Source organism: Erithacus rubecula, assembly GCF_903797595.1.
Source record: "Erithacus rubecula genome assembly, chromosome: 21".
Taxonomy (NCBI): domain Eukaryota; kingdom Metazoa; phylum Chordata; class Aves; order Passeriformes; family Muscicapidae; genus Erithacus; species Erithacus rubecula.
The window spans coordinates 2110418-2138086 of NC_136673.1; the positions used below are offsets into that span (position 1 = coordinate 2110418).

General features: G+C 53.6%; 3 protein-coding genes and 1 long non-coding RNA gene across 7 annotated transcripts; 2 read left to right on the forward strand and 2 right to left on the reverse strand.

The window, feature by feature from the left end:
* Window positions 1-939: 939 nt before the first annotated feature.
* Window positions 940-10110, forward strand: PHF19 (PHD finger protein 19). Of its 4 annotated transcripts, none has more exons than XM_079324315.1 (15): window positions 940-2398; window positions 4217-4390; window positions 4611-4692; window positions 4795-4890; window positions 4981-5081; window positions 5161-5309; window positions 5546-5641; window positions 5826-5894; window positions 6309-6429; window positions 6803-6870; window positions 6968-7138; window positions 7211-7280; window positions 7444-7529; window positions 7636-7731; window positions 8000-10103. In XM_079324315.1, exons 1-15 carry the CDS (start codon window positions 1829-1831, stop codon window positions 8343-8345), a joined length of 2295 nt encoding a protein of 764 aa, XP_079180441.1. In that variant the 5' UTR covers window positions 940-1828; the 3' UTR covers window positions 8346-10103. The 4 variants fall into 4 exon arrangements, with proteins under 4 accessions (XP_079180441.1, XP_079180443.1, XP_079180444.1 ...); XM_079324317.1 differs by having other exon boundaries at window positions 941-2937; window positions 8000-10091; XM_079324318.1 differs by having other exon boundaries at window positions 1416-1610; window positions 8000-10110.
* A 647-nt stretch (window positions 10111-10757) lies between these two features.
* On the reverse strand, window positions 10758-11858 carry LOC306811032. The gene is made up of 3 exons (XR_013776588.1): window positions 11551-11858; window positions 11248-11297; window positions 10758-10807 (listed from the first exon to the last, which is right to left on the reverse strand). It is a non-coding gene; the product is annotated as an uncharacterized lncRNA (long non-coding RNA).
* Window positions 11859-15923: 4065 nt separating this feature from the next.
* PSMD5 (proteasome 26S subunit, non-ATPase 5) lies at window positions 15924-22022 on the forward strand. Its single transcript, XM_079323876.1, has 10 exons — window positions 15924-16284; window positions 16367-16511; window positions 17044-17157; window positions 17353-17481; window positions 18079-18188; window positions 18562-18704; window positions 19147-19338; window positions 19530-19639; window positions 20077-20217; window positions 20691-22022. Exons 1-10 carry the CDS (start codon window positions 16088-16090, stop codon window positions 20946-20948), a joined length of 1539 nt encoding a protein of 512 aa, XP_079180002.1. The 5' UTR covers window positions 15924-16087; the 3' UTR covers window positions 20949-22022.
* Window positions 22023-23241: 1219 nt separating this feature from the next.
* Window positions 23242-24529, reverse strand: B3GALT9 (beta-1,3-galactosyltransferase 9). Its single transcript, XM_079323880.1, has one exon. It carries the CDS (start codon window positions 24479-24481, stop codon window positions 23432-23434), a length of 1050 nt encoding a protein of 349 aa, XP_079180006.1. The 5' UTR covers window positions 24482-24529; the 3' UTR covers window positions 23242-23431.
* Window positions 24530-27669: the final 3140 nt, after the last annotated feature.

Sequence of the window (27669 nt, forward strand, 5' to 3'; positions counted from 1 at the left end):
TGGCAAAGAGTCAAAACGCTCCTACAGCCACGATGGGCTGAAATAATCAAGGACAAAGTTTGGAGGAAAAATCGTAATTTTTTAATGGACTAATAAAGCTAAAAAAAAAAATAAAACAAAAAACCAGGCGAATTTTTGGCTTGTAAGCCGTTGTTCAGGACAGGGAAAAATCTCAATCCTTGCACACCGTGGCCTGAACTGGTTGCGTTGGTGAGTCGGGGGCTTCAGTGAAGAGGTGGTCGGGTCGGGAAGAGGGAAGAGAAAGGGAATGAGTAAATTTCGGGAGCTGTTTCTCTTGTGGGGGACGTGTCCGGCTGCGGGGGCCGCTCGCTGCCGCTGGGTCTCCCAGCCCCGGGGGGCTCCGGGCCAGCAGAGCCGCTCCCGCAATCCCGCTCCGCGCCAGGCCTGCAGCCCGTGTTTGGCTTTCCATTCAAGATCCCTCGGCTTCGGTCTCCAAGGCTACACGCCAACATCCAACCCCTCCTCCCACTCCTGTTTTCAAAGAAAGAAAAACACTGTGAAAAGAGGCTGCAACGATTCCTGGGCAGTTTTCAAAGCGGAGAGGCAGCGCTGGGAGCTGCTGTCCCTCCCAGGCTCTGATCCAGCCCCGGCTCCATCCTGGTGCGAGCAGGAGAGCACCAGCAAGTGCAGGCTGTGGGGGAGCGATTAAAAGTTTTTAAGGGAAAAAAATGGGAGTTTAGAGTAGTTAACTACACGGGGCTTCGTTCAAATCCTTCTGCAAAAGCTGGTTTTGTTTGGGAATTCCGCAGCGGGGATGGAGCCGGGAGCCCCTGCAGAGGAGGGTGTGGGGTAGCTGCCCTCAGCTTCGCGCCGCTTTTTGGGCTCTCGTTCATTCTCTTCCCTCGCTTGTAGAATAATCTGATTTTAAGGGCCGGATACTCCTGCCCTATCCCAGCACAGAGAGCAGAGCCCAGCTGTTCCAGCTGCTGCCACAGCACCTGCCAGCGGCCACCATCCCACAAAGATGGGATCAGAGATGGGACATCCAGGGGATAGCTAGGCGGGTGGGCAGAGGAGGAAGAGGAGGATGAAGAGAAGGAAAAAGAGAAAGAGAAAGGAAGATGAGGAAGAGGAGGAGAAGGGCAGCACCCAGTAGCTCCCTGCAGTGCGATCTGACGCCAGGCTTGCTGGAAGCTGCGACAGAAGCACCTGCAAAGGAACCAGATTTAAATCTGGTTTATGTTGCTGTAATTATGCTGCTTTATTCCGGTCAGAAAATATAAGATACATCTCAAATTCTGCCCTTTTTTTTTCTTTTTTTTTTCTTTTTTTTTTCATTTCTGTTTAAGACTTTTGTCCCAGCGCAACATTCCCGTGCTTCTCTCGGTGTGGAAGAGTTTCAGTCAGGTTCTCCCTGCGTACATCCCCGGTGAACTCGATCCAGCGCTTGATTTCCGTGTCACACCATCCGCATTCCTGCGGCGAGCAACCAGCACGCTGCAAACATCAGCCTTGGGGCCGGGAGGAGGGTGCTGCTGCCCCGGCCCCCTCGGGGACAGGCTGGGACGGGACCGCAGCAATTCCCGGGATTTCGGGCAAACGCAGCAGCCCCCAGGCACGGAGGGAGGAGCGGGGTTTCTCTGGGGGCTGTGGGTTATTTTTATTTCAGTCCTGAGGTGACTCACACTTATCCCGGTGTGACTCACGGGGAGCTGGGGCCCGGGTAGGGATGTGGCACAGCGTGGCACGGCATGGCACGGCATGGCATGGCACACATGGCACATACGGCACACTCAGCACACAAATCGCCTTTCCCGCCCCCTCCGCAGGTGCAGCATCGCAAGGAGCGCTATGACACCGATGTTTTATGGGGAAGTTTGATTCCATAAATGATTCCCAAGTGCCGGGTGTTGGGAGGGGGGCTCAGCCCGTGCCGTGCCGCTCGCCCCCGGCCCCGGGAGCTGCTCACTTGCAGCTCAGGCTTTGTTGCACGTATGTTCCGAGCCGCAGCTCCTGGGGCTGCAGGAGCTCATCCATCACGGGCAGGAAAACCGTGCGGACTCTGCTCGCCCTTGGCCCAGACCCGGCACTGGGAATCAGCTCTCCTATGGCCCGAGCCTGGAAAACATTGCTTTTTCAGGAACGTTTTCCAACAAACAGCAAATCCTACACATTTCTTCTTGGCACAGACCGGAACGTTTTTACAGCGATTGATTTTCTCTGTGAGATTCACAGAAAGGCTGAAAGGCTGCTCCCGCTTCCAGGAATCCCGGCGAGCACAGGTCGTTCCCTGCCGGGACAACGCTGCGCAGGCACTGCCCGCATCCCACCCCTCCCGCATCCCACCCGGGGCACCGGGGGAAGCCACGGCTCGGAGGGGACAGCGGGGAGGTCCCGCGTGTGGCAGAGGGTGGCGGTGCCTCTCCACGAGCGGTGGGTGCGTGGCCAACCCTGGGTGCCCCGTCCTGGCCCCGGGGATGCCGCCTGAGCTCTCCGGAGCGCCGGGCAGGGCCGAGCCGAGACGTGCAGAGCCGGGATGTGCCCTGCCGGTCCGGTCCGGTCCATTCCTATCGATGCCAGCCCGTGCCCGTCGGTCGCTGCCGGTGGGTCGGTGCCAGTCCGGTCGCTGCCGGTCCGTGTCACACCAGTGGGTCGGTGCCAGTCCGGTCCGGTTCGGTCCGCGCGGGTCGGTCGGTGCCGATGGCTGCCGTGCCGTGCCGTGCCGTGCCGTGCCGTGCCGTGCCGTGCCGTGCCGTGCCGTGCCGGTGGGTGCCGCGGGGATGCGCTGCGCTGCGGTGGGACCGGACCCGTGGGAGGCGGCGGGGGCGGCCCCGCTAATTGCATAACCGGGACGTCAATGCCGGCGGGAGCGCGGGGGAAGCGCGGGAAGATGGCGCCCCGCGCCCGGCCCCCGCCGCGCCCCGCAGCCCCCCGGGCCCGCGCCCCGAGCGCCCGCTGAGCGCCCCGGGCACCGCGGTAAGGGCGGCGCCGGCCCCGCGCTCCGGGGCAGCGGGCGGGACGGGCGGGCGGACGGACAGACAGACAGACGGCGCCGCGGCCGCCTTTGAATGAGCCAATGGCGGCGGGGCCGCGGCCGCCGCTCGGGGGGCAGGTGCCACCGGGGCCGGGCGCTCCGGTCCCGCTGCCCCGCACGGGAGCGGCGTGGGCGCTCCACACGTGTGCGTGGGGCCGGGGGAGAGCGCGGGGCTGCGGGGCGGCGGGGGCGCGGGATGTGCGGGATGTGCGGGATGTTCGGGGTGTGCGGGATGTGTGGGATGTGCGGGATGTGCGGGATGTTCGGGGTGTGCGGGATGTGCGGGATGTTCGGGGTGTGCGGAATATGCGGGATATGAGGGGCGTGCGGGATGTGCGGGATGTGCGGGATGTGCGGGATGTGCGGGGTGTGCGTGATGTGCGGGATGTGCTGGATGTGTGGGATGTGCGGGGTGTGCGGGATGTGCGGGGTGTGCGGGGTGTGCGGGGTGTGCGGGATGTGCGGGATGTGCGGGAGAGGAGCTGCCCCGCGCTCGGGCGCGCTCCCACGCGGGGTCCCCGCGGGTGTCGCTGCCGGGACGTGTCGCGGCTCGGGAGCTTTGCCGTGGGTGCGAGCGCTGTGCCCGTGCGGGGCTCTCGGGGGGCGGCAGAGTCCTCGTGGATGGCAGGGGCCGGGCAGAGGGGGCGATCTGCGGCGCCGGGACACGCGTGGTGCCATGAGGCCACACGTGTGGCCGTGACGGGAGAGCCTGGGGAAGATAAGTCCTTTCCAAGGCGTTTCGTGGTGTTCTTCGGGATCGCAGCTCTGCTGTGGGTGGTTTCTTTGCCTCCTGCACCCCAAACCTCGTGGCGGTGACATTTGGCCGCCCGGGTTCGCTCGCTGTGGGTGGTGCTGGCACATCCCTGCTCCTGCAGCAGTCCCGGTGGTTTGGGAGACCACAGAACTGCTCGGAAATTGAGATTTTAAAATCACAGTCAATTTAAAGCTTTTATTCCTTATGTGCCCCTTCCCAAAACTGAACCATGCGGACTTGTGGCGTGTCCCAGGGCTGCGGGAGCCTCTCGGGGGTTAATTCCCTCTTGTTCAGCAGTAGCGAAGGTTTTGGCCGCTCCCTGGATTTCGTGGAAAAGAACCGCCTCATCTGTTCTGCAGTGTCCTGAGCCCCTGCTGGCGGGGCTGAGCCACCTCCAGCCTCTGTCCTGCCAGGCAAAACGCTCAGGATGCTGCGCCGAGAGGTGACAGCGCGTGTGTCCCCCGCAGGCTCTGCCGATGGAGAGCACGGAGCTGAGCCCCCTGCTCGGCGATGTGTGCGCGGCCCAGCCGGGCTCGGCGCGGAGGGGCGGCGGCTGCCGGGAGCTGATGGTGCTGAGCGAGGGGCAGTACGTGCTGTGCCGCTGGACGGACGGGCTCTACTACCTCGGCAAGATCAAGAGGGTAACGTGGGCACCCCGGGGGAGCGGGGGAACCCGAGATGGAGCGGAGACGGTGACATTCCCTGGCTGCCATGTGTCTTTGGGCAGCGGAGCGTTTTGGGTTGATATCCTGCCCCAAACCTGGCTGCTCGCAGCCCCAAGAGACAGGGTCAGGCCCCAAGGAAAACCGGGAATGGGATGGAAGCTGACCCTCCACCGCTCTTCCTGCTCTCTTCCGGCAGGTGAGCGGCTCCAAGCAGAGCTGCCTCGTCACGTTCGAGGATAACTCCAAGTACTGGGTCCTCTGGAAGGACATCCAGCATGGTGAGTGCTGTCCCAGCCTCCCTTTCCCGCTGCCATGCTGTGGGACCCTCCCCGGCAGCACAGGGATGCGGCTGTGCCACCCGTGTCACCCTCGTCCCACAGCCGGTGTCCCGGGGGAGGAGCCCAAGTGCAGCATCTGCCTGGGCAAGAAGTCGGGCCCCAGGAACGAAATCCTCATCTGCGGGAAGTGCGGGCTGGGTGAGTGTGGGTGTCGCACCCCGGGCTCTGCCGTGCCCATCCCCGGCTCTGCCGTGCCCACCGCCGGCTCTGATGCCGAGCTCTCCCCAGGTTATCACCAGCAGTGCCACATCCCGGTGGCGAGCGGTGGCGAGGGCCCGCTGGGGACTCCGTGGTTCTGCCGCCGCTGCATTTTTGCCCTGGCAGTGCGGGTGAGTGGAGCTGCCCCGGGTTCCCTTGTGCCGCCCATCCCTGGTGGCTGTGCTGACCCCGTCCCTGCCGCCCCCACAGAAAGGGGGTGCCCTGAAGAAAGGAGCCATTGCCAGGACGCTGCAAGCCGTGAAGATGGTGCTGTCCTACAACCCCGAGCTGCTGGAGTGGGACTCCCCACACCGCACCAACCAGCAGCAGTGCTACTGCTACTGCGGGGGCCCCGGAGAGTAAGGCCCTGCCGGGTGTGGGACTGGTTTTGTGGGGATCAGGAAGATGGGATCGGGGCGGGAATGTTTGATCTCAGACCTGCAGGGCACTGCCCTGGGGCCAGCGGCTTTGCTCCCCAAGCTGCCTCTGTCGTCAGGGACAGATTTCTCTCCCTGGTTGGGGGTCTGTGTCTGAGGGGCACTGGGGCAGTGGCTGCCACACGCTGCCCTCACTGTCACCTCCTGTCCCTGCCCAGGTGGTACCTGAAGATGCTGCAGTGCTACCGCTGCCGGCAGTGGTTCCACGAAGCCTGCACGCAGTGCCTCAGCGACCCCATGATGTTTGGAGACCGGTACGACCCCTCGGGGCTTTGCTGAGACCCCCCGGGGGTGGAGTGGGGTTGTGGGCACATCCCAGCTGTGTGTCCCTGATCCGTCTGATACCGACATGGGTCAGGGCTCCACAGGGCTCCACTCCTCCTGGCATTGCTGTCACTGATGATCCTCACTCCCAGCATTTCCCCCGATGTTTTCCAGGTTCTATGTGTTTTTCTGCTCTGTGTGCAACCAGGGACCAGAATACATCAAGCGCCTGCCCTTGAGATGGTAAGAAACGGAATGTGAAATTTGGAATGTGCCCAGGTGGCTCTGACACCATCCCTGGAGGTGCTCAGGACCAGGCTGGACAGGGCTTGGAGCAGCCTGGTCTAGTGCAAGGTGTCCATGCCCATGGGAGGGGGTGGGACTGGATGATTTTTAAAACCCCTTCCAACACAAAGCATTCTAGGATTGTGTGTTTGGGTTTTCCCCCAGCTGCAGACAGTGTCCCACCTCTTCCCAAAGCTCCAGGGATGCTGTCCTGACCCTGGTGTACACCTCTAGGCTGGGCTGCTTCCCCTGTGAAGTGTGGGAAGGTTTAGGGGTGGGTTTGGGGGGACCTGGGAGCTGTGGTGGTGCTGGCAGAGCAGGACATGGTGGTGGCACCATCCTGCCAGGGCTGCTGACCCCTCTTTGCTGCAGGGTGGACATCGTTCATCTGGCCCTCTACAACCTGGGTGTGCAGAGCAAGAAGAAGTACTTTGACTTCGAGGAGATCTTGGCCTTTGTGAACCACCACTGGGACCCTCTGCAGCTGGGGAAGGTACAAACACACCCCGGGCTTGGGCTGGAGAGCAGCCGTGGGAGTGAGGAATGAACTCCCAGCTCGTGCAGCACTCAGCATGGAGCTCAATCCCCTTCCTCTGCGCTGGGATTTCCCTTGTTGGAGTGTCAGACCCCACACCTCTCCCGGTGGGAGCTGGAGCTGGGAGCAGCACTCACAGCAGGGCGTGTTGGAAACCTGTCCCCGGGGCGGGACAGGGCGGCAGTGCCAGCCCCGGGTGGCTCTGCCAGGCCTTGCCTCCTTCCCTCCCTCCTTCCCCGGAGCCGAAACCCGGAGTTCGGGTTCCCCCGTCTGTTTGGATTTTGCATAACCACAGCGGGCACTGAGCCCTGCCTGCCCCCCTGTCCCGCAGCTCACGGGCACCCCCATCTCCGAGCGCGGCCCCCACCTCCTCAACGCCCTCAACAGCTACAAAAGCAGGTGAGTCCGGCCGCGGGCTGGCCGCAGGCTGGGATGCAGGATGCTCCCGTGCCAGCCCGGCTGAGAGCTGCTCCCTCCCCTCCCCTCCGCCGCCCAGGTTTCTGTGCGGGAAGGAGATAAAGAAGAAGAAATGCATCTTCCGCCTGCGGATCCGCGTCCCCCCGAATCCCCCCAGCAAGGTGCTGCCGGAGAAAGCGCCCGGCGAGGGCGAGAGCAGCTCCAGCGAGCTGAAGAAGGGGGGGAAAAGCAAACACGCCCATAAGGACAGGTGAGCGGCCCCGTCCCCCGGCCACCCCCGCAGCAGCCCCCTGCCCGCGCCCCCCTCACGCCCTGTTCGCAGCCTGCAGCAGCAGAAGCGGCGAGCGCGGCGCAAGAGGGCCAAGTTCCTGCTGGAGGATGCCATTCCCAGCGTGAGTCCTGCGCCCCCTCCCCTCTGCAGCCGGGGGCACTGCCCAGCCCTGGGCCAGCACCGGGGAGCGTTCAGTGCTCAGCCCAGGGCAGACGGTGCCAGTGGTGGGGTGTGGGCAGCACCCCTGTGCCAGGCAGTGAGGAGTGAGCTTGTTTTTGTGACAGAGTGACTTCACCTCGGCCTGGAGCACCAACCACCACCTGGCCAGCATCTTCGACTTCACGCTGGATGAGATCCAGAGCCTGAAAAGGTCCGTGCAGCTGAGCAGGGCTGTGGGGGGCCGGGGGGCTGCTTGTGCCAGGCTGGGGGCGATGCTGGGTCCCAGCCTGTCTCATCCCACCCTGTCCTATCCACAGTGCCAGCTCAGGACAGACTTTCCTATCGGATGTGGACTCCACAGATGCCACCAGCACCTCAGGCTCGGCCACCACGAGCCTCTCCTACGAGTCCAGGTGAGGACTGTGCCCCTTGCCCCTTCCAGAGGGGTCCTGGTGGCACGGCCAGGGGGGCTCGGGTCTGTGTCTCCCCTCTTAACATCCCACCCTGGGGAACTTTTCCTCCCCGTGTCCTGGCTGGGGGGGGGGGTCCCAGAGCAGCACAAGGATGGGAGCCATCGCTCCTTGCTGTGCTCCCCCAAATTCCCGGCAGAAGCCAGCACGGGGTGGGGGGTGGCACCTTTTGGGTGCTGCCCTCACTGCTGCCCCGTGCCCTCCCCGGCAGCCGCAGGACCGTGGGCAGCCGCAAGCGCAAGCTGGCAGTGCCAGCCTACGCCTCGGGGGCCAAGAGGAGAGGGGGCGAGCTGGGCGGGCGCCCCCCGGCCACCCCCGAGGGCAGCGAGGCAGCGGCCGGCCCCGAGCGCCCCGACGGCGGCATCGACAGCCACACCTTCGAGAGCATCAGCGAGGACGACTCCTCGCTGTCCCACCTCAAATCCTCCATCAGCAGCTACTTCGGGGCCGCGGGCCGGCTGGTGTGCGGGGAGAAGTACCAGGTGCTGGCGCGGCGGGTGACGCTGGAGGGGAAGGTGCAGTACCTGGTGGAGTGGGAAGGCACCACCCCCTACTGAACCCCGCCAGCCCCCGAACCTCTCCCGGAGACAAAGCGCAGGAGATCGGGCTGCTGGGGAAGGCACTGGAGAGGGGCTGGTGCCTCCCCCCGCCAACCGCGGGGCCGGCAGTGCTGCCCCGGAATGAAACCTGAAGCCCTGACCTTCTATTTTTTGACATTCTATTTTTTTAATGTTAACAATTTTTAGTTCCTTGGCTGTGTTTATGCAGTGATGGAGGCCGGTGGTGCTCAGAGCAGTGATGGGGTCTGGCCCTTGCAGAAGGGTCCCCCTGGCACAGCTGGAGCAGCTGCTGGGGGGGCACCCCACACCCTGCTCACACAGGGACCTCGGTCTGTGCCTGGCACAGCCTGGCTCATCCTGGTGTCCCAGCCTGGCTGAGCAGCCTCGAGGGGTCCTGCTGCCAAAACACAAACCCCTCCTCATCCCTGGGCTCTCACAGCTCATTCCTGTGCCCTGGGGACAGCTCTTGGGGTTTTCCACCTCATTCTGAAGAAGAGGATCCTGAATCAATTCATTAAAGGAATGTGGTTTGTTTTACATGAGAGGAAAATACCCCCAAAACAGCCCACATGTGGCTGTTGCAGCCATGGGGCAGATGTGCTCTCACCCCACAACCTGGACTGTGTGTGGTGCTGCACCAGCTTCATTTCCCTGTTCTGACAATCATGATCTTGGAAGAGATCATCCAAAAAATCCTCCTTTGCCTTAAAACCACCATGGGCACTTCACAGACTGGGGCCCAAGGCCTTTGCTTCTACAGGAATCTTCATCCCAAATGTGCCAAACCAGCAGACAAACCAAAAAAAGGCTGAAGAGGACAAAGGGGGCAGGGGGAAGGGGCTGTACCAGGGTCCCTGTGGCCATCCCTGTGGCCATCCCTGTGGCCTCCTGCCTGTACCTCTCTCATGGTGATGTTTGTGAGCACTGGGCTTGATTTGTCTGCAGGAGAGGAGGAGCAGCCTCCTCCTTTAACAAAGCAATACTGCAGCTTGGGCAGGAGCAGAGCAGTTTTTAAAAAAGATTCCAATATCAGATAGATGTGTTAGATTTTTTTTTTTTCTTTTAGAGAGAGAGAGAGATATTTTTAATGTCCTCCTCACCTCTCCCCCATCCCACTGTGGCTGTCCCATGGGATGGGGTGGGTCATGCTGGGCTGTGGGGTCCTCTCCTACCTGTGCTTGTGGGATCTTGGCTCATCCTTTTGGGGGGTCCCCCCATCCCTGGCAGGGAGGGGTCCAGCAGCTGGAGAATTCCCTGTCCTGCCTTAGCTTTGTCCTTGAAGGATCACTTCAAATATTTCCCTTTCTCAGTGCCTATGGAGCCTTTCCAAGGGGCTGCCAAAATCTGTGCCAGGGCTGAGCAGGGTAATGCCTGTGGGATGTGCCAGTGCACATCACACCTGTGGAAGCACCCACAGGATGTGGGCCTGGCTCCTCTCTGCTCCCTCTCTGTTCCCTCTCCTCCTCTCCTGGCTTCTTGCAGAGAATTGAATGTGGAGCCTTTAAAAGTATTTTTGTTGCAGAGTATATTTTGCATTCGCTGTAATAGAGATTATAACAACTCTGTGCACCTTCTGATTTCTGAGTTCAGGTTGCTGCTTGGAAGCAACTCTCGTTATACCCAAGTTGTAATTAATATGTCTGATGTACAATTAAAAAGTGGGAGTTTTTTCAAAGTCACTGTTCTTCTGTAGAGTGAGGATTATTGAGTTGGGGTGCCCAGTGGCAGCTGGTGCTGCTGGGCTGTGTTCTGTGCCAGGTGAGGTGGGCAAACCCAGGACAGGCCCTTCCTCCTGCCCAGGTAAGAAATTCTCCTGTTTATTCCCTTCCCAGTCACATAAAAAACACAAAAACCTTCCAGAAGTTATATCCTATAAACCATTAACATAAGGATGTTTTTTGCACTGCTGAGGTGGGGGTGGGTATAGGGGCCAGGGCAGTGCCGTGGTCCTGTGGCACTTGGGTTCCCTGAGCTGCCCCTGGGTGTCCCCCAGCTCTTAGTGACAACCAGAATCTGCTGCTGGCGGCTCCTGCTGAATCCTCGCTGCTGTTTTCAGCTTCCTCGGACTCTGCAGGGCTCCAGGGGAGGAGGGGGGTCACATCCTGCAGGGAGGGGGCCAGGCAGGCTGCAGGGCTGCCTGTGGGACACACGGCACTGCCAGGCCACCGCTCCCAGCTGAAATTCGCTGCTGAGTGTCCCGACAGAGCATCTCTGCACATCCTCATCCCCAGCTCAGCCTGCAGCTCCCGGGACAGGCCGGGGACGGGAGGTTCCCCATCCCAAACTCCCGTGTCACAACAACCCCGAGAGGGTAAAAGCTCCGCGGCTCAGCGGGGTCCGGGTCCCCCCAAAAATGAGCTGCGCTCAGCGTTTCTCAGTCCCGCAGACGGAGGGGGAGCGGGTTTCCTCGGCCGACAGGCAGGCTGATGATTGCGGGGATTTCAAAGGGATGGATGGATCTGAAGGGGAAGCAGGGGAGGAGGAGCGCAGTCAGCGCCAGCCCCGCGGGGAGCGCCGGCGCTGCCCGCGCTTCAAAGCGCCCGCAGCTCCTTTCTGCCACCTGGGAATTCTGCTTTGAGTTTGGGGCTTACCACAGACTGCCTGGCCCAAAGCTGAGCGTGCTCCCCTCTCGGGAAATGCAGGAAATCCTGTCAGGGAGTAACTGTGAGGAGGAGAATCCTTCCTCGAATAGAGAGTTGGGTGAAGCCCAGCTGTTGATATTTCTGCACATTTTCCTTGTTGCTGATGCCATCTCTGGGGTTTTCTGGCTTCTATCATATAGCAGGAGCACTTAAATCCCCTGGTGGGATGGGGTTCAAGGAGCTCCCAAAGCTGGAGCAGGAGGTGACAGCCTACCTTGGATGGGACACCCAGTGCTGCTGTGGAGCCGGAGCCTCACCCGACGGAGTTGGACAATTCCCTTATTTTGGATGTCCTCCTTTTCACCAGCTGTGGAGAGTAAAACACCAAAACAAACCCCAGGGGAGAAGTGAAGGGATGGAGGGACCCTGATGGGCAGTTCCACAGCCCCACCCAGCACAGCCAGGGGTGTGACAGGAGCTCTTTCCAGCTCCCTCAGCTTCCCTGGGGATGTTCCCAAACCCAGTAGGTTGGTGCCACCCTCCCCAAACCTCCCTGCAGCCCCTTTCAGCTGGGGCTGTTTGCAACAGGGATGTTTGTGATGTGGGGAATGATCAATTACCAGCAATATTTCAGTAGATTCTTCCAGTTCCCCTTTCCAGAAATACCTGGATTTAAAAGAAAAGCAGCATCAGCAAATCCAGCTCTGCCTGCAGCCATGCCAACCCTCGAGTTATTTTTCCTGCTTGGTGCTTTTTGCACGTGGCCATTTCTTTACAGAGTGGCTCAAGAAGCACTGATGGCTCCAAAACTGCTGAGCACATGGGTGAGCACCCCAGATTTATGGAGCAGAGAATTTGCCCAGGGGGCTGGCAAGGCAAATTCCCTGGGACTGGGGTGTCTGTGGTGGTGGCAGGCTCTGAGTGCCTGCAGGGAGGCTGAGCTTTCTTCCTCTCTTTCCCTGCAGGAGAGGAGCTGCACTTCTCATGAGTCAGATATGACCTTTCAAAACATTTCAGCTGCCAGGAGCCCCTCCTGATCTCATCTGCCTGCAGGGCTCCTGCCTGAGCAGGGCACGTAGAAGAACCCAGCTGCAGTGCCAGGGCTGGGCAGGAGCAGCTCTGCCCCAGCTGCTGGGGCTTGGAGGAAATGCAAAGGGGTAGGAATGGATAAGGGGAAGAAGGGCATTGCTGGATATGGGATGCACTGTGGGGAGCCCCTCCTGAGGGAGGCTGTGGTGGGATCTGCTCCTCACTTCTGCCAGGGTGTTTCTAGGAGGAAAAGCTCTTTTGGGGCTTTGTTCTTGAAGCTCTGTGACTTTGCATGGACAGCTGAGAACACCTGCAGGGCAGGGCTGGGCCTGTTCCAAGGTCAAACCTGCTGTTCTTCCTGCCTGAAAAAGCTGATTAATTTTGTAAAGGCCTTTTCTGGTCCCTATCTCGGCTGCTTTTTAGAGCCTCTAACACCAGGCACCATGTCCTCAGGACCATAAACCTGAAATTGCTGAATGTCTGTGCAGCCAAGTAACCAATAAATGAATGATCCCCACGGGCAGTCAGAGCATCTGCACTGCTCAATAAGCTCCAAACATGGTGAGACTCATCCCCATCTGCAACAACACACAGACCCAGCAGCTTTCTGGAAACTGAGGCCTGTGTCCATCCCCTCCTTCCCTCCCTGCTTTGCCTCCTCCATTGTGGAATATCCAGCCTGACTTACAAGGCTGAGCTCTTGGGCAGGATGTTCCTGTAGGAAGCCAGTTTCTTATCCATGATGGCCCTGGGGGAGACAGGAGGGGAGTCAGTGCCAGCCCAGCTCAGAGCTCACCCCCAGCCTTGGGGACATTCCCTTGTGCTGCCCAGGACTGCCAGCAGCAGCTCTGACATTGGAATTTTGGGTTACTTATTACCCTGAGAAAACAGAGGCAAAGGTGAACTTTGGGTGGAGACACTCCAGATCAGGCTCTCCTGGCAGGGCTCTGGGACCCTCCCTGTGCAGAGGAGGGAGTTTGGGTGTTCCCCTGCCCTGGAGGACCCTGCCCAGTGCCAGCCCTGTGCCCCTCTGGCTGTGGGGTCACCAGGGCAGGGACTGAACCAGGGACCACAAGAACCCAGGGAAGGATGGGAAGGGGTTTGGACTGTCCAACTCTGCCCATTCCTCCCAAATGTGCATCTTCTAAAATCAACAACATCAAGGTTTTCCAACCCTAAACATCCTAGAAATCTGAAGCCCAAATAAATTCCTTCCCTCTGGCTGTCTGTGAGTTGTGGGCTGGTTTGTTTTTGCAGAGCTGCTCAGGGTGCAGTGATACTGCAGAGATCACAGAGCACTGGAGCAATCTCAGAGAGGATTTTCAGAAAAAAGGGGGCAAATGTTGTGTTTTGTGAGCAGAGCAGTGCCTGGCCCTTCTCATGGAGCTGGCAGTCATCCCTTCAGGCAGGACACCAGTGACTCCCCCTTGGGTTTCTCTGACACTTGGGGGGACCATGGCTGGAGAGGAGAAGCACCCCAGGAGGCTCAGGCTTGTTTGCTCTCACCATGTGTAGGCACTTCCAGGCATTTAATGCTCATGGAGCATCTTGAGTTAATCTTTAGACCCACAGAGTGCAGCAGCACGAGCAGAGCCACCCCTGCTGTGCCTGTCATGTCACACATGGCACAAATCAGTCTGGATTTGCTGCCTGCAAGTCCCTTCAGCACTTGGTTTCAGTGCTCTGTCCCAATAAACTGAGATCCTGAACTTTGTCCCAGCAAGCTGAGCAGCAACAAGAGGCCACCAGGGGAACAGAGAACATTGTAAGGAGCTGAATGTGATCTGTGGAAAATGTCTGCATAATACATGATAGCTTTGGGTTGGGCACATAATTGTGTGTTCCTTTGTCTGTGCCTCACTCTGGGCCCTGAAGTGAGACAGATTAAATATTAATAAGCAGAAAAGCAAAGCAAATGATGAGCACAAATCTAAGGTGGCAGTGGGGGCTGGAGGGATGCTGAGGTGCAGTGGCCACAGCACCCAGCCAAGGGGGTCAGCTCCTCCCAGGACAGGCAAGAATGTCTTGAGATGCTGAATTCTACCTGCAGCTCTTCTTTTTTTCCCAAAGCTTTAACCCCTTTTCCTTAAATCAGTGGAAAATTTCCTTGCAGACTGATCTGAGTGTTCCCCTGAGCAGTGCAAAGGACGAATAAACATGACAGCACAGGAGGAAGGAATGGGGGAAATGAGTGTAGAAGCCCTGTGTCATCCCCTGCCACCAGCGCTCATTGCTCCCAATTCCAGAACAAAGGAATAATCACTCCACCAGTAAAACCACAACCAAAGTACACATATCTCAGCGAGGGGGAGTGATTTATCCTCTCTGCCTTCCCTGCAAGATGAGGAACAAAGAGTGGAAAGCATTTGCAAAGCTGTTAGGATGAGGCATTTTCAGGAACTGAGGCTCTTTTCACCAGGTACAGTCACTCTTTTTTTTTTTTTTTAGAAGACATCGAGCAGTGCAGACATAATTCTATTTGAATTTCTTAATACAGTTGCAGTATTTAAGGTGACACAAACTCCCTTTCAGTAGCCTGTCAGTTCCTGAACATGTTTGGGAGCACTTTGCTGGAGATGGAGGGGTTTTGGCAGCAGCAGGGCAGCAGGAAAACATTGCAGGAGGTGTTGCAGGAAACTTCACAGTCCATCATAAACACTTCCCCAGTCAACACGGGTTCAGTTCTTTGAACAGACCATCCATTGAGTCAGGGACTGACAGAAAAAAACCCTGCATGCAAAATATCACAGAATATCTCATATATTAAAATAGAAGGAGGCAAAAAATGAGGAAGAGCCCTCACTCCCTGCTGAGCAGAGTGGCACCTCACAAATATTTGTTGTGGACCCCTTTGATACTTCCTTTATTTTCATGCACTTTGCTTTGTCCCTGTCTATAAATATCCCTCCTGGCATTTTGTTGTGTCTGTTGTTCTAGAGAGGAACAAAGGCTGTGGCAAATCAGAGAACATCAGGTTGGAGCTTAATCCATCTGAGAACCCAAAAATTCAGGGTCACTAAAGTGGGTCTTCAAAGAGGACAAGCCACACCGCTGTGTCCCCACCTGCCGCCCCAGCCTCGGCACCTGCAGAGCTGGGGGGACAAACCCCGGGGATTGGCACCCCAAAAGTGCCCAGGCTGGGCAGTGCGGCTGTGGAACCGGGAATTCCCGGCTCTCCTCCAGCGCAAGCACCGGAGCCTCCCCGTGCCGCCCCCGGTGCTCCGGGACGCGCTGACGCCTTCGTCACTTCGCTGTGGTGGTTAAACCTTTGCTTTCCCTGTCTTTAACACTTATTTTCTCGGATTTCTTTCGGTTGGGGTTCTTTGTGTAGAAAGCACCACACCGAGTCCGGGTACATTTAACTTAATTTAACGCTTTTAACTTTATTTTCCACCGTGTAACTTTTTACTGTCTCCTGTTCTCATAATCCGGATTCATTCCCCGGCAGTCTGCGGAGCAGCCGAACCCTCCCTATCTATCCCATATTTATTTGGGGGATGTGATCTTTCACAAAGCTGGAAGCACAAAGTTGTCGAAGTTATCTGATGACATCAATTTATTTGCAAAAGGTGAGAAAATTCGGCTTGAGGCCGTGAGGGGGTGGCACGTTCTCCGCAGCTCGGGGCGGACACCGGGATGGCACCGGCTGTTCCTGCTCTCTCGGGAGCGGCGCTTTCCCTTCCCGAACCCAGATTAACGCCGTTTATCCCAGTTTTTCCAAAAAAACCAGCGACACCGTGCAGCGACCTCCATCCCGCTCAGGGATCGAGACGCGGCATGGTGATGAGACCACGCCCCCATAGCCGGGCCACGCCCCATTACCGGGGCCACGCCCCGCTATTACCGGGCCACACCCCGCCATTACCGGGTCACGCCCCGCCATTACCGTGACCACGCCTTCATTACCGGGTCACGCCCCGCCATTACCGTGACCACGCCCTCTCCCCACACACCCGATGTGCGGCGCTGAGGGCGGCGCGCCGCGCGGACATTTTGTTTACATTTAGCCGGACGCAAAGGGCGCCCTTAGCAACCGCCGCGCCGTTGCTAAGGGCGTCCCGAATTCTCACGATATTCCCGCTCGGCGGTCGCTACGGGCGCCGCGAGTTCTCGCGAGACTCCCGAGCGATGGCGGAGGAGGCGGCGGCCAAGATGGCGGAGGCGGCGGCGGCGCTGCTGGAGCGGGCGGCGCGGCGGGACGCGGCGCTGGAGGAGCTGCGGGCTCTGCGGCTCGCCCTGCAGACCGTGCCGCCCGCCGCCCTCCGCGCCCAGCTCGGCGAGCACCACCTGGCGGCTCTGTTCGGCCTCCTCGCCGTCAGTGACCGGTGAGCTGCGGCGCGGCGGGCCTGTGCTGCTGCGTTCGTGCCGCTCTCCTCACGGGCTCGGTTTTCTCTCCGTCCCGCCCAGCGAACAGGTGTCGGCGTGTGTTGCCATCCTGGAGAGGCTCCTGCAGGCCCTGGAGCCGCTGTACGTGATCCAGAACCTGCGGGAAGAGCTGCAGAAGGGCCTTTTCCACCCCGAGGACTCCGTGAAGATCCTCACCATGGCCCAGGTACGGGTTCCTCCGGGAGGAGGGGACAGAGCTCTGGCTTAGTCCCCAGCTGCTCTTCCCTGCCAAAGTTTGTGATAAAAGCAGCAATTTTGTCCTTCCACGCTCCATTTGGGATAATTACCGTGCAGTGTGTTATGATATGTCAATAATAAAGCCAAAGCTATGTCCTGACACAACTTGTGAGTAAAACTTCTACCACGTGTCCTGGTTGAAGCTTTCCAGGCCAGCAGGTGATGTAATAATTAAAGGCAGCAACATTTTGATATTCAGGATATTTTAAACTATTGTGGAAACACATAACAGCCTGTGGGAACTTGACACTTGTATTAATTTAAGAGACCAGGATTGTGAGATTGTGTGTTTTGGGATGGATTTCTAGAAATTCAGCTAAGGTGTTGTCAAGTCGAGTTTTGATCCAAAAACCTCAAAAAAATGTGATTCTGGCTTCCTCTGCAGCTGTTCCAGTTCTTGTGTATCCTTACAGTGGGAAAATAAAAAAGTTGAATGTTATTTTCTGTAACTCTTTGATCAGGTTGGGAGGATTGTTGAAGACTCAGCTGCTGTCACAGAAATTCTCCACAGCCCCGAGCTGTTACAGCAAATCATCAACTGCATAGGTGGGGAGAAAATAGCAGTGGCCAAAGAGGTAAACGTGGCTTTATTGTCCCATTCCCCTGCAAGCTGAGGGAGCTGCATGACAATAATAATGATCTCAGGGAAAATTGAATTATAATTAAAATTAAGTGTATTTAACCATTGCAGCCGAGTCCGATAATCTCGGATTTTCTTCTCTGCCTGGTTTTGTTCCTTTTTAATAACAAGCTCCTGTTTTTGCTTGCAGGCCATTAAATCTCTGTCAAGAATAGCCCAGAGCCAGGAGGGTTTGGAGGCTCTTTTTGGGAGCAGCTTGTTGGGTGACCTGAGGAATGTCATGGCCACGAGTGACGTTGTTCGATACAGGGTCTATGAGGTGGGGAGCTGTTGACTCAGCCTGAATTTTATGACTTTTAAATTATCCTCACTGCTTTACACACTTTTTTTTTCTGTGTTTTATCAAAACTAGAAAGGAGTAGGGAGATTACAGCAGTGTGGGCTCTTGTGATGTCATAACTTTTTTGTATTTTGTGGATTACTGTTTATTTTCTAACTTGTAATGCCTAAGGCATTGGAAGGGCTACATTGAATTACTAAAGACACCAGAAAGTGTTTGTTTCTCTGAAATAAATGTAAAATAGTTAACTGTAGCCTCTTAACTTTTGGGTGAAGTGCTGCTGAAGGTTTTGGGGAGATGCCAGCTGTCAGTCTGGAGATGTTTGGCAAAGGAGAAATAACACAATTTTGCCATTATAGAGATCAATGGGGATTGCACAGCAAGAACTGGTTGTGAATAGAGAACAAATGCACGTGCTGTAAACTTGGAACTCCTTCTGAAGTTGAATTAATGATAAAAATGTGATTGATTTCTTATTTAGTATATGTAGGCTTAATTAGCACTATAAGGTGTGTTTGGCTGTTGCTGTGAATTATTGTAGTGTTTTTATAAACGGTGCTTTTTGCTTTTATTCAGCTAATTGTGGAGATTTCATCAGTGTCAGCAGAGTCCCTGAATTACTGTGCCAGCAGTGGGTTAATCCCTGAGTTGATTGGGGAGCTGACTGGAGAGGATGTGCTGGTCAGGTACGTTGGGGAGTTTGCCAAGGAGATTCCCACCCTTGTTAAAACCCTGATAAACGTATTTGTGTGTGTTTCTTGTAAAGCCCTTTCCAGAAAAACACTTTATCTGCCTCTTCTTAAACTGTTTTGAGTGTCAAATACTTCATACCTTAATCTGAGGACCAGGCTGGAGTGATAATTAACTATGGTTGGAATAGAAACTCTAAATTCTTTTAAAAATCTAAAGAGCTGAACGAGCTCGGAGAAGCTTGAACAGTTGGGGTCATTTGCTTTCTTTTTTTATTTTGCTAGAATTTTGGATGTGGTTTCTTTTTCTTCACCACTGAGTGCTTCAAACCTCATCTGAAATAAACTGATATAATTTTGTGTGTTGCAGAGCCACGTGCATAGAGATGGTGACCTCCCTGGCCCACACCCCCCACGGGAGGCAGTACCTGGCTCAGCAGGGAGTCATTGACAAAATCTCCAACATCATCCTGGGGGCAGAGTCTGATCCCTTCTCCAGCTTCTATCTGCCAGGTGACACCTTCTTTCTGCTTCCTTTGGGAATTAATTCATTCTATTCATTCATTCATTCAGCTCTCTGTTAAAAGCTCAGGGGGAATTTTGAATATTAGAGCGGAGGTGTAAAATATTTAAAACGTTTAAAAAATGCTGGAGGGCATTGAAAAATGTTCACCAGTAAGATCTGGACATGAAAAATGTTCCTCAGTAAGATCTGGGCAGGCTGTGCTGTAGCTTTAAAGTTTGTGTGTTTTTTAGGGATACAAATATCATGAATTAAGCAACGGTCAAAATATTTGGCTCGTTGCTTAGCTCTGTCTTTATTTTGAGCTTTTTATCAACATTATTCAGACTTAATAACACATGTTTGGGAACAAATCAGTCTCACATTAATGTACATTTAAATTTGTCATTGCTGAAGTTGCTGTTCTTCCACTCAATGTTTTTTTTTCCTCAGGATTTGTTAAATTTTTTGGCAATCTGGCTGTGGTGGACAGTCCCCAGCAGATCTGTGAGCGCTACCCTGTCTTTATGGAAAAAGTCTTTGAAATGGCAGAAAGTCAGGATCCAACCATGATTGGAGTGGCTGTGGACACACTGGGAATACTGGGCTCAAATGTGGAAGGCAAACAGGTTTTGCAGAAAACCAGTTAGTATCTTTATTTTTCTTTAATAAAACTTTATATTATAAGAGTGAATTGCTTTGGGGTGATACAGAAAGGAATTGAAAAATGTATTCACTTATCTAATGAATACATTTGTAATGTAGCTGATGGGTAACTGTTATCCTGTAGAGATCTGGCTGAATTAATTAAAAGCACTTTGTTTTTGTTTTGAAAGGAAGTAGATTTCAAAATCTCCTAAGCAAAATAGGGCACCAGGCCAAGAATGCCCCCACTGAGCTACGGCTTCGCTGCTTGGATGCAATTTCATCTCTGCTTTACTTGCCTGTAAGTTTGGGGGTTTTGTCTTTGTTTTTTCTTTAAATCTCCAAGAATGAAATCATCACATGCTTGAGTAATTGTGAGGAGACATTTTGCAGCCTCCAGGTTGGGTAGCAGTGGTGCTTTCAGTGTTCTGAGTCATTGATTTAGTGTTTGGAAATTCCCTGATTGATTTGCTTAGAGGATTGGGTTTGTTTGTAAGGAACCAGGTGTTCTGAAATGTTAATAAAAGATGAAGTCAAGACTTCATTGATGAGGGAATGAGAGTAAACAGGTTCATATCCTTGTACTTAGAGGGATAGGGACAAACTGCTCCAATCCCTGTGGGCTTTTGCTCCAGGGAGATGGGTAAACAGTGTAGCTCTAAATGTGTGATTAAACCATTTAAACACATCCTGAAAGCTTTTCATAATCAAACTCTTTCATTTTTGTGATTTACATAGCCAGAGCAGCAGACAGAAGACCTTTTGAGAATGACTGAATCCTGGTTCACATCCTTGTCCAGCCAGCCCCTGGAGCTGTTCAGGAGCATCAGTACTCAGCCATTCCCTGATCTCCACTGTGGGGCTTTACGGGTCTTTACTGTGAGTGCTTTTGGTTTTAAATATCAGGGAATGACTTGTGTTGCCATTCAGTCTCAGATTTATTTGTTTGTTTGAAGTGAATACCACAAATTTCTTGTTAAAGCCCAGAAGTGGTCAGAAAAAGCCATTTTTCCTCATGTCCCACTTGGCTTCCCATTGAAATAATGCAGCAGACACATCATGTGTGTAATGCTGATTTTCTAATAAATTGGAGAGGGGGGAAAGGAGGGAAGAGCTGTGCTCTAAGGTGCTGCTTCTGTACCAGACCCACTGCTGTGATAATTCCCTCAAAACTTTGAAGATAAGCACTGAGCTCTTGTTCTCCAGTGTTTAACCCCGCTGCTTGGTTTGAGTGGGGATTTTGTAACTCATTTAATTCTTCCTGTTCCTTGTCCCTGTACCAAAATCCCTACTGTGTAACTGCTTTTCTGGGGTTTTCAAATGTTTCTCACATCTTTTGTCTTTCTGTTCAGGCCATTGCAAACCAGCCATGGGCCCAGAAGCTGATGCTGAACAGCCCAGGCTTTGTGGAGTACGTTGTGGACAGATCTGTGGAGCCTGACAAAGCTTCAAAGGATGCTAAATATGAACTGGTGAAAGCCCTGGTGAACTCCAAAACCATTGCAGAGATCTTTGGCAATCAGTACTACCTGAGGCTCAGGGCTTACCTGCATGAGGGCCCCTATTATGTTAAAGCAGTTTCTACTACAGCTGTGGAAGGAGCAGAATAATGTTCTTGGTGTCTGGGGTCCCCCTCTTGCAGAGCACAGTCCTGGCACAGGTGTTGAGCTACAAGGTGTAAAAACTCTCCACACTGGAGGTTGTCTCTTTTTGAAGGAATGTGAAGATATTTTGGCTCTATTTGAAATGAGTCAGGAGAGCAAATTAAAGGCTGTTTGGTATTTCCCCTCTAAAATGTCATGGCAGAAGTTCCCTGTGTGCTTCATGAGACAGGTAACCCAGGTGAGCACTTAGCAGCTGCTCACTGTGTTTTGTTTGGCAGAATTTATCAGTGTTTGTTTAAATTGTTCTTGGGCTTGGAGTTTCTGTTGTGTTTTCTCAGTAGGTTACAGTTCAGTTTAAACAAAACCACCAAAACTCCTCAAGGTTTATAACCTCAGATGCTGCCATAATTTCTATTCTTTTTTAATTCATTTTTTTTACCTGCCAGAGTTGGCACTTGCATGGAACACTCTTTGTTCTGTCAGAATCTTGTTGCTGAATAAGCCAGTGACACTGTCCACATGGGGGAGTATGGACTGGATTCTCTTCTTTTCAACCTGCTGCATGTGAGTCTTGCTGGAATAAATTATCCTAAATATTGTTTACATTTTCTGCTGAGAATTGGGAAAAAAAAAAAAAAAGAGTTTTTAGCCCTTATAAAAACAAATGAATGCACTCTGTAGGGATCAAACCCACCTTGCTGGCTGTGCTGTGGGGTGGCAGCTCAGTTTAGTGGCTGGAGCACTACAAGCTACTTCAGAACCAAATCTTGAATTGTTTACACTATTTTTTAACAGACAATTTTTTAGAGTGTTATTTAAAGAAATGTGGTATTTTAGTTACCTGAATTAGACTAATTGTGCTGAAGGGAGTGACTGAAGTGGCAGAATGGAAATGTGGCATCTCAGGAAGTTGGAATTTTCTTTTCAAAATGTCAGAACTGTGGGAGAGAATCAGGAGTGACAGGGCACTCCAGAGACACGTGACATGTCTTTGTCCATAAACAGAGACCACAGGGTACTTTATACCAAAGGCTTGTATTTTTTTTGTTGAGGGGGAGCAGAATAAAACATGAAATTCCTGCTTTGGGGCTTATTTGAGTGATGTGTCAGCCAGGTGTGGCTATGGGAAGGGCTGGCCCTGTCCCTGTGCTGCCAGGGGAAGCAGGAGGGTCCTGTCCTGCAGCAACTCTGCTTTTGCCTGTGCTGGGTGGAGGTGCTGCCAAACATTGCTGCCCCCTGGGTGTTTGCTAAGCTGTCTAAATGCAGCTGAGGTGCCTTGTGATGTCCCCAAGTTGTCACCCCACATCCCAATGCTGCTGCTTTTGTCCTGGATGTGCCCAGTAAACACCTGCCAGTGAGAAATGCCCTGCAGTGTCTCCTGACTGGAGAGAGCACAGGAGCTTCCTGAATCCTGCATCCAGCAAACACATTAAAGCACTAAAAAAGGAAATCAAAAGAGTGTAGAAGTCCTTAGCTTGCACTTATTCTGGGCAGTTCAGCTCTGTTGTTTTAGGTGGCTTTGTGTGCTGGTGGCTCTGCACGAGCCATATGCTGAAATGTCAGTAAAAGAAATAAATGTCAGTAAAAGAAATCAATATGTAAACCTGTTCTGCAATTCATGAGCCTCTTCCATGTGTGTTTTCAGCTGGTGCTTTTGAAGGCTACTCTGTGTGCAGAGTGTTTAGCATCTGCTTTGCATGGTACACTTGCCAAAGACAATATTTTAGAATGTGCAGAGATGCCAAACAAGGGGATTTTTTTATGTATACACATATGCTTTATTTTGTTGAGCTTTGAGCTCAATGTTGATTGATTAATTGATCACTTTCCCCTTATTACTCAGATGCAGTTCCCTGCCCATGCTGTACATTGCCATATGGATTCCATGCTGCTGCTGTATCTGATATAAATGACTAAACTGAAGTGTGTTGTTTTTGTCATCCCCTCTTAAAGTACCAAGTGGAGATAATTGAGGAAAAACACGAAATGGAATGCTGGAGAATTGAGGTAACATGCTTAACATTTGGTTTAAAAGCAAAAAAAAAAAAACCCAAAGCAAACCTTGTCATTTGATGGATGTTAACAAACAGCATTACTTGAGGAATTTCCACAATGGCTCAGTGTCTCTTCCTGCTGGAGCTGTTCTGTGTCTCTGTGAACCACCCTGCTCAGATGCAGCTCCTTTTGTGGGTGGAAAGCTTCCCCTTTGTTACAGAATTCTTGGAAAGTAGGTGATGCCTCACTCACATAAAAAAGGGAGTTTCAAAGACTCAAAAGTCTGTTGGAATAATCTTTTTTTACTTCAGTGCATGCACTTGTAGGTAGAGAGGCAGAGTACATCCAGTTCTGCTCTGCCACACTGTAACAGTGAGAGTTCATTTGCTACTGAAGGGAAAAGAGCAAACTTTGGGAGGGCATCCTTTGTAATGAACACTAACAGGATAACACAGCTGATGAAAGAAAATCCAGCCTCTCTTTGCAGAAAAACACTAATTGACAAAACGAAGGAGCTCATTTTTTATCCTATCCAAATGGAACTGTTTGAAGTTATCAATGTAGGTGAGAACCTTGCAGGACACCAGGCTGTAGTAGGTTTCCAGCAGGGAACAATCTTCCCCATCACTGGTTTCCCTCCAGCCTTTAACTAACTCATCCTCCGCCATGTCTGCAGAGGTGAAAATGAATTTGTAGCAGCATCGATTGTAACTGATGTGCTTCTCCCCGGCGAAGCGGGAGCTGTGCCTGGCAGTGATGCCAGCTCTCCTGGCACACATTCCCACAAAGGCAGCAGGGGGCAGTGCCAGGGGCACCTCCCTGGCAGCCACGTACACCTTGCGAGCCACGTCCTGGGACATGAGGAAGGCGCTGCCGTGGCAGAAATCGGGGTAGAACTGCTCGGGGTACTGCTGGATGGGCACAAAGGCAGGGCTCTGCGGGTCCCTGTCGGGCACCCCGTGGTGAACCACCCTCCCCAGGTAGATGTCCTGCAGCTGGGTTAAGCTCAGCAGGTAGCCAGCTAGGCTGGGAACAGCCACAAACACATCCTGGGCTGTGTGGAGGATGAACCTGGCACGGGGACAGGATGTCACCGTCCACTCCACGCTCATCAGCATCTTCTGTGTCTGCGTCCGGGGGGAGTCCATGAAACTGCCCTCAATGATGTCTCGGTGCTTCTGAGCCTCTTCACTGATCTGCAGCTGGGTGCTTGCTGCAGCTGCCTTTCCTACAGCAAACACAGTGAGGATGCTGTAACCCCCAGAGCCCGTGGTGTTCCCCCAGCTCTGCCTGATCACGTCACGCCTTGTCCTGTTCTCGGGGCTGCTGCACACAACGATGAGCAGAAATACCTCCTGGTCGGAGCAAGTCGCTGTGCTGCTGCTGCTGTAGGAGAGGTTGGCCTTCAGAGGATCCAGATCCAGCTTCCTGGCCCTCTCCCTGATCTCCAGAGCCTTTGCATCCGTGTAAGAGACAGGCAGGGAGTGCAGGAAGTATTGCTCCAGTACATCAGCCCCGAAGAGCAGCACGTGGAAGAGCAGCATGTTGGAGAGGATGAAGCACCACTGGTGTGTGCGGAGCCTGCACGGGGCCAGCTGCAACAGCAACATGCACACTGAGTCCCCTTGCCTCCCAAACCAAAGGGCTTTCCCTTCTTTTACAATCCATGCAAAGCAATCACAGCTATTAGGTTTTTGTATTAGTAGTGTGAGGCTTTTTTTTTCTGCTAGAAATTTAAGGAATCTACTTGTGGCACAGTGAGATCCCAAACTGAGAAGGACATTACCATGTTGAAAGCTTCTTTCTATGCATCCACATGTGGAAATACTAAAGAATGACTTGCTAGGGATAATTTTTGACTAATTTTAACCTAGTACTGAAGGTCTGAGGTGCCCCTTAATATGTCCCTGAAGGAGAACTTTTGGTACTTGGCCTGACACTGCCCTATGAAAGTGTCAGAGTTAGAATGCAGAGGGAAAGGCCGGGTTGGACTGGACTTGGAGCAACAGGGGAAAGTGAAAGGTGTCCCTGCCCATGGCAGGGCATGGAATGAGATGATCTTTAAAGCCCCTTCCAACCCCAGTGGTGTGAAAGCTGTAAGAGGCTGCAGCACTTACCTGCATGGTGCTGGGAGCTGTCCCTGCTGCAGGGGCTCTCTGGGCAGTTTCTCCTGGCACTGGCTCTGTCTGGGGCTGCAGGATCCAGTTACTGCCCAGTACCTGCAGCCTGTGGCTTCCACCTCACCTGCCTGGCAGAGGAAAGATGATCCCTGGGGCTGATCGTGTTGCAGCCACATGAAACACCAAGCAAACAAACCCCTGACCTTTCCCTTCATTCATTTCTGTCACTGAGAAATAAGTGAAACAAATTCTGGGGCTCTCTTGGTCAGAGGAATCCCTGGTACTGTTGAGTCTGTCCTTGACTTGCCACTTTGCTGCTGGCCCTGGGGTTGTGTTTTTCACAGCTGTGCCACTGTGCTGTTGGTTTCTCAGTCAGGATATTGCTGAGCACTCTGCATCTCCAGAGCTGGAGCTTTGGGGTGTGAGTTTGTGGGTTTGCCTTGTGTGGAGTTTTGGAGGACACCCCGAGGCCGTGGCTGCTCCAGCTCCTGGGGCTCTGCCCCTGGACAGGCTCTGCCTTGGGCTGCTGGGGCTTGTTGCTGTTGGCTCAGGAGCTGGCAGGGCTGGGGAGCCACAGGAGCCTGGAAGTGCTGCAGGGGGAAGTGCCAAAGACACCACAAACAGGATGGAGCTGTCAGCAGGGGAGAGTTGGCTTTGGCAGTGGGGAGCACTGAGGGGAGAGGGGCTGGTGGGTCCCCAGCAGAGCCCTGGGAGGGCAGGGAAGGGTTGGGTGGTGGCAAAGCTGCTGTTTGAGGGGTTGAGGTGGGAGGTGTCTGCCTTGTGGGAACTCCAGCCTGCGTGGGAGAGCAGGGAGATCATGATTTCTTTTGAATTTTGAGAAGATTTCTCAGAGGTCAGGGTGCATTTCTGTTCTGCATCCGTGGGTGAGAGGAGAACACAGCCCTGCTCTGGTTTGTCTTGGCTGGACCATTGCAAGGCTCCCTGCAGCATCCTCAGGGCAGCCTGGATTAGCCCAATGTCCCAGGGACGTGGGGAAGAGCTTTGATTTCTGCCTTGAGGGGTCCAGGGTTAATCCCCAGCTCTGGCTGAGCTGCTCAGCTCTCCCAGCTGTGTTGATAGAGGGAACAGAGGAATCACAGAAGTTCCCAAAATCTGCTCACAGCTTGGAAGTGCATCTTACCCCATTGGGAAACTCCAAAACACTGGCAGTGTGCAAGTCCCAGTGTGGATTTCTGCTTCAGGCTCTCCAAAAAGAGGGAAAACTCTTTCCCCAGGGCTCATGTGTCAGCTGGGCCACAGCTTCATCCAGCCCAGCCTCACACTCTGCAATCCTCACTGAAGTTGTGCTTTGAAGCTGGGTGAGCTGTCAGCACAGGAAGTGTCAGTTAAATGTGTGCCCTGAAATAAAAAGCTAATAAGGAAATATTTTTAATGTACAGTAATACAGCCCTGCAATTCCAGATACCCAGTCTGGAGAAAAAAAAAAAAAAAAATCCTTCTTTGAAGATATTCTATCTCCAGCTGAATAATTTAATGAGCAAATAAATACCAGCATTTGAAACCTCATACATTAAAAATGGAATATCTTTAGAATAATAAAATAATAATAATAATAAGCCCCTCATGGATATCATCCCTGGTGCAATTAGGCCCAGCATGGTGCTGGCAGCACTTCTCTGTGGTGGCAGCAGCAACTTTGATACCAAATATATAAAATTAACACTCCCCAACCCCATCCAGGGCACAGGCAGCTCTAGGATGTGGGTTTTATTTATCCACAGAGCCTGGTGAATTCCTGCTGGGAGAAAACTGAGGAACAGCAAGGCAAAGACTGCTGAAGGGGAAAATAACTTGAGTCCCTCAGCTGCAGGAATTTTGCCTGGGGGTGATCCCTCCATCAATCACCTTTAACCCCAGATTTCAGGTAAACACAACACCCAGCAGCTCATGTGGGACTTTATCTCACTTTTCAGAAGGGGGAAATGAAGCTCATTTGGGAGAATCTTCACACCCAGGGAGATCCAAGAGTTTCCTGGAGAGGAGAGAATTCAGGACCCTGGTATTAAACTGGGCAGTCAACCAGGAGAGCAGATTTTCCTCAGCCACAGGGCTACAATTTGCTTTCTGTGAGATGTTTCCACATTTTCATTAATTTTTACATCCAAACCTCACTACAGGAGCAGGGATGTAATGCTGTGAGCAGCTTGAGCTGTCCTAAAGCTGAGAGTGTTCAGACTGAGGGATGTTTGGGTTTGATTTTTTGGAGAGCACGTATTTTGTGATATCCAAAGGTCAAAGCAGAGCTGCCAGGAGGGTGGTGGGAGATGCTGTTGAGCAGGAGGAGCCTGGGGCAGGCAGTGGGTGCTGCAGGGAGCAGCTGAACCTGCAGCTCCTTAAAACATCTCCTGAAGTCTCCTGGCTTCCCTCCCAGTGGTGGGAACATTTGGAAGAGGATGCAGAGCCTGGCTTCCCTCAGTTCTGCTTGACTCCACGTTGTGAAAATGCAAAGGCTTTGGATGAGATGATGTTCTCAGGAGAGGGAGGATGGAAGGGATTGATGGGGAAAATCCAGGCAAAATCAGGTTTCCCAAAGTGAATTTGTCAAATGTGAAAGTTTGAGCTCAGCCTGCCCTGGGTCAGCAGGGTGGACA